We start from the raw sequence: 6,000 nt of genomic DNA, 5'->3' as shown, positions 1-6,000 counted from the left end.
AGTAAATGTTTACATACTACATTATCTAGAAGTCTTAGCGCCGTAGAGAGCAACCGCAAGTAAATCTAATCTACAGGTGAGGATCACAATTGTGTCGTTTGAGCAAGAAATAATTGATATATTGTTACAAGTTGCTGTTTCAGCTTCGTCTACACAATAACAGAGAGAGTTGATGACAATGTTTGAGCTCCACGCCAAGACAAAATCGATAGGCGAAAATGATGCTGATTGGCCAAAATGTGCGGGGAATTTGTGGCCATTAGAAAATTAGTCGAATTTGCGCGATTGTGACATGGCGAATTCCTGGAGGGACTGGTTACGGTCTTTGTGCTGCTGTTTGTCAACGCATATAGGGACACATTTATGACGTGTCTGGCTAAATCCACATAAACACGAGTATTTTTCCATATGCTTTGACATTTTCCTCCACATGCAAACTGTGTTTTCTCGTAATTAAAGGCCATTGGTGTGGACTGAGATTTGATTTGATTTTTTTTTTTTTTTTTTTTTTACCCTGGAGTCTGTTTTTAAAATTACATGTGTGTCTGTGGACATAGCCTCGGTGGATTGAGTATCGATTAAGAGCAGTGTCAACTGTCGAGTGAAATCAAATCAAAAGAATGCCGTATAGAAAAGGTGCACAAGGAAGTGAATACAGACCATAAGAGGATGTTTTTAGCTCATGCTGTGTTTGTTACAGGTTGTTAATCACTAGCGGTGTGGTTTTCGTTCACCAAGGTGTGCCAGCGCTCAATCTTCTTGTCCTTGTTCTTCAAACACTCATACCAGTGTTTTAGCCGCTCTCCTTTGGCAGTGATGCCTAGCTGACAGCCACCTGGAGGGACAGTAATAATAAAACAGTTGGCAGTAGTTTTGTTTAGGTCAGGGGTGTCAAATGTACGGCCCGCGGGCCTGAGCAGTTTTATCCGGCCCGTGCGATAAGTTTGCCAAGTATAAAAGTGAGTTGCTTTTTTCTTTTGAACAAAAGAAACTGCTGTTCTAAATGTGTCCACTGGATGTCACAATAGCAATTCTGTTAGGCAAGCCAACGGTTTATACCGAGGACAAGCAAGAGGTACACAGTAAAGGGGGACTGTGGCTCCTCCTCCTCAACCCACATGAAACTTAAAACCTGCCGTTTTATGTCTTCTGCTTCGAATACATCGTCATTTGGCACCCTCGTTGCCCCAATATGTCTCTGTCATGCACGAGAAAAGTGAACTTAACCCTTTTGAATAGCTTTTACCTCCGTTTCTTGAGTTAGCTCTGGATTGATACGTAGACTTGACAAAGGAGGTATCTTATACCTAGAAGAGTTTTCATGTTGTGTTTTTGTCCAATCCCAGAAAGACTGATTTATTTTAATCCTGGCTTTGTATATACACTGAGACAAAGTCTAAGCTCATTGTGTTTTTGAAGCTGCACCAATTTCCTCAGAATTTTCAACACATTTGAAGTGTTTTGTCCAGAGGATTATTTGTGATTTGTTCATTTTCAGAATGTGCTTGTTCTATTTTTTTGCCAAGGTAAAACAAAGAAAACAACCTAAAGTTGCCTTTATTTTTAAGTAATCATGCCATTATTTTACCACTTGGGAGTAGATTTTCCTCCATGCGGCCCCTGAGCTAAAATGACTTTGACACCCCTGGTTTAGGTAATACTGGTTAGATCATATTTACCTATGTAGTCGTTGGACTTCCCGATGTCATAATCCCACACGGAGACGTCCAAGGTCTTCTTGGCCAGTTCACTGTGTTTAATGTCAAAGCTGAATTCCTGAAACATCATCAAAATAGTCATCATCAAGTTGTTTCAATACAAATTTGCATTTGAGCATCAAACCTCATTAAACTCTGGGTTTAAAGTCTTTTTCTTGATCTGAGTTTTGCACTTGCCCTTTTTCCCCATGTCAGGTTTCAGAACTCTGCAAATTACACACACAAGAAGTAGCAGAGTTATTTATTTTCATGTTATTTCTCCATTAAACCTTTTATTCTGACAGCTAATTGAGCGCTGTGAATGCACTTTATTGATCTTTGATGCATGTTCATATTAAATACAGTGGTACCTTAACTTAAGACTGTTTTGAGATAAGAGCTGTATCTCAGCTAATTGTTATGCTTTAAGTTGCAAAGAAAAATGTAGGTTACAAGCATTCCCGCTAGGGATGTCCGATAATATCGGCCTGCCGATATTATCGGCCGATAAATGCGTTAAAATGTAATATCAAAAATTATCGGTATCGTTTTTTTTAATTATCTGTATCGGTTTTTTTGTTGTTTTTTTAAAAAAATTAATTCAACATAAAAAACACAAGATACACTTACAATTAGTGCACCAACCCAAAAAACCTCCCTCCCCCCATTTCTTTCTGTTATCAATATTCTGGTTCCTACATTATATATCAATATATATCAATACAGTCCGCAAGGGATACAGTCTGTAAGCACACATGATTGTGCGTGCTGCTGGTCCACTAATAGTACTAACCTTTAACAGTTAATTTTACTAATTTTCATTAATTACTAGTTTCTATGTAACTGTTTTTATATTGTTTTACTTTCTTTCTTATTCTAGAAAATGTTTTTAATTTATTTATCTTATTTTATTATTATTTTTAAAAAGTACCTTATCTTCACCATGCATGGTTGTCCAAATTAGGCATAATAATGTGTTAATTCCACGACTGCATATATCGGTTGATATCGGTATCGGTTGATATCGGTATCGGTAATTAAAGAGTTCGACAATATCGGAATATCGGCAAAAAGCCATTATCGGACATCCCTAATTCCCGCCAATTAGTTGGCATGACAAATGTCACAGTGAACCACATACGATCCACCCAAAACATCTAGTCTTCCTCTCTAGCATTAGCTTATAGCTAGAAATCAACATAACCGTTTTCCAACATGGGAAGGAATAAAGTGAATGAGAAGGACAGTGCTGAGAAGAAGTGGACGTTATTAATTGAATTAAAGAAAGAAATCATCAAAAACATGACCGAGCTTGTCGCCAACTTGGCAAAGCAATTTGTGCGTAGCACTGTTAGTCTGCACCATACTGAAGCTGCCAGCTACGAATGTTAAAATAATATCTTAATAGTGGAAATGTATCCATGAAAATATAGAAAAGCTGCTGATGGTGTGTTTGAAAGAAGATAACGTAGAAGTACACTCTCCAAGGAAAATGATGTACAGTATTATTACGTTACTTCATAAAACCACTGTAGCTGTACATAGTACATTGTATTGTTTTCCTACAATATTTCTTATCTGAAAGGTTTTTTTTTTGGTTTTTTTTAAAAGGCATGTTACATGCTAAAATGGGGCTGTTTTGGGGGTGCTTTCACCAATTATATCGACTTAAATTTGTTTCACATTCGAGACACTGTTTTGAGATGCACGTGTTTTGAGTGCTGTGTCACAGAACCAATTACTGCATAGTCAGTCAAAATGATAGACTCCAGTATTTACATAGATATTCTGAATGTCCGTGCTTTACTTTTCTTTATTTAATGTCACAACTTTTCATATTTACGATGAACAAAATATTTCAACTTTAGGAGACAAATTAAATTATACTTTAATTATCTTCCTTTTCCTTAACTCTGTACAAATGTGCTTCGTATTCACACCTTGATGAGAATATCCATAGGCATCCTAAGCACCTTCCATACCTTTATTTACACAGAAATTTTAACATGTACATAAAAGGAATAATTTAAGTGTTAACATAATAGTTCCAGAGTGAATTAACGTGACCAAGATGCAGACGGCAGGCGACGTGCAGGTAAAACGATATTTAATAATGAAACACCAGGAACTTGCAAACAGTATGCATTAACATATTCAATTAGGGCTGCAGCTACCAATTATTTCCAATCTTTTGATTACCTTTCTAGCCTCAATGCATATTTTTATTTATTTGTTATTTTCTGTGCGTATTTTAGGGAAAATAACTGAAATATACAAAGATTGTTTTGCTTTCCATAACCTTCATTGGCAGATAAACCCTACCGATTGGGAATCAGGGCTTAGCGCTCAACCAGTGCTTAGACCAGAGGTGAAAATGGAAGCAACGCAGAAAGTAGAAAATAACAAAATAAGAGCACTTGGAGCGGAAGTGAATACCAAATACAGGAAAATAATACAAATGTACAAAAGAGGTAGGATTAAATAAGATCGGCTTCTTCCTAATCCTTTTTAAACATGTTGGATTGTGCAAAACCTAATGTTCCGTAATGTAAAATCAAAAAGGGAAAAAATTCAAAGGGGAACTGCACTTTTTTGGGAATTTTGCCTCTTGTTCACTATCATTATGAGAGAAAAGAACACGTCTTTTTTTTAGGATTCTAAAGATGGTAAAAAACGCTTGCAAGGAGTCACCGTTGTAGCCTTCAAAGCCCTCTAAAACAACTTCAAAACCCTCCATCAACGTTTAATATATAATGTAGTAACAGACACGTTTATAACAATATGTAATATGTACAATATGCACTACCGTTCAAAAGTTTGGGGTCACCCAAACAATTTTGTGGAATAGCCTTCATTTCTAAGAACAAGAATAGACTGTCGAGTTTCAGATGAAAGATCTCTTTTTCTGGCCATTTTGAGCGTTTAATTGACCCCACAAATGTGATGCTCCAGAAACTCAATCTGCTCAAAGGAAGGTCAGTTTTGTAGCTTCTGTAACGAGCAAAACTGTTTTCAGATGTGTGAACATGATTGCACAAGGGTTTTCTAATCATCAATTAGCCTTCTGAGCCAATGAGCAAACACATTGTACCATTAGAACACTGGAGTGATAGTTGCTGGAAATGGGCCTCTATACACCTATGTAGATATTGCACCAATAACCAGACATTTTCAGCTAGAATAGTCATTTACCACATTAGCAATGTATAGATTGTATTTCTTTAAAGTTAAGACTAGTTTAAAGTTATCTTCATTGAAAAGTACAGTGCTTTTCCTTAAAAAATAAGGACATTTCAATGTGACCCCAAACTTTTGAACGGTAGTGTATACCGTATTTTGGTCATTCTAATCATTACCAGAATGTATTTCCTCAACGCATTTAGTTTCATTCCCATAGCAAAACATTTCCTACTTCCGTACACAAACGCGAATGTGTTCTAATCATGGCAAACTTAGTAATAGACAATGAAGACGACTATTTTTGGGAAAAAGAGGATTCACAATCTTATCTTTTTGAAGCTGAATATAGAGAGGATGAACTGCTGCTTATAGAAGCGAGCACAAAGACAGGATGAAAAGGCAGAAGCCGAGCGAGTGAGGTTGGGTGACTTGAGGCTGTAAATGTGGAGCTGGGAGCCAAGCTATGCCGACTTTAGTAGCGTGCATACCCAAAATCAACTGGGAAAAACGTCCGCGGCCAGCTTGACCAAACAGACAACTGTCTATCAAGTGAGTCACTATAATATTGGCCATTATACATGCAGCATGTCATGCATGTTGTTACAACTACATACACCGTCGAGACAGCTGTGCACAAACGTGAAATGTGGGCTAATACTTTACAGATACTGTAATATAATTGTTCATGTTTTTCACTCAGTACAGATTGGTGTCCTATCGCATCGTGTTGTGTATTACAAAACTTAAAAGCCATTTGGGTGCTGACGCAAAAGCTAGCCTAGCATGCCATCACAAGGCGAGGTGTTAGTACGCTAAAACAGTACCTCAGTGTTCGCTCTTACAATAACAATGTCACTACAGCTTGGTTATTATACAGGTTACGGAACGTAAACAAAGTATTGCTGGCAGTTTTTGGATGTATTTTAGAGTGATTTAGAGGCAGAATGGATTGCTCCCATTTGCTGTATTGCTAACCACTTAGAACGAGCACATTTATACCGCTGATGTGTTGGATCCACTGTGGACTGGACTTTCACAATGTTATGTCAGACCCACTCGACATCCATTGCTTTCGGTCTCCCCTAGAGGGGGGGGGGGGGGGGGGGGGGGTCCTCTCCAAGGT

The 6,000-nt window shown here is 37.6% G+C and overlaps 1 protein-coding gene across 4 annotated transcripts in view; it reads right to left on the bottom strand.

Moving 5' to 3' along the window:
* Positions 1-484: 484 nt before the first annotated feature.
* Positions 485-6,000, bottom strand: part of LOC133652443 (rabphilin-3A-like) — a 55,244-nt gene continuing 49,728 nt past the window's right edge. For all 4 annotated transcript variants that reach the window (XM_062051204.1, XM_062051206.1, XM_062051203.1 and 1 more), the window contains 3 exons: positions 1,843-1,924; positions 1,680-1,776; positions 485-835 (listed from right to left, as the gene is read on the bottom strand). In XM_062051204.1, coding sequence (XP_061907188.1) covers positions 705-835; positions 1,680-1,776; positions 1,843-1,924 — 310 coding nt within the window. In that variant the 3' untranslated portion in view covers positions 485-704. The remainder of the gene's footprint in view (positions 836-1,679; positions 1,777-1,842; positions 1,925-6,000) is intronic.

This window comes from Entelurus aequoreus, linkage group LG06 (genome assembly GCF_033978785.1).
Source record: "Entelurus aequoreus isolate RoL-2023_Sb linkage group LG06, RoL_Eaeq_v1.1, whole genome shotgun sequence".
In the NCBI taxonomy this organism is placed as follows: Eukaryota; Metazoa; Chordata; class Actinopteri; order Syngnathiformes; family Syngnathidae; genus Entelurus; species Entelurus aequoreus.
Note: the sequence above shows the minus strand (reverse complement) of the source record. Positions and strands in the feature narration are given on the sequence as shown.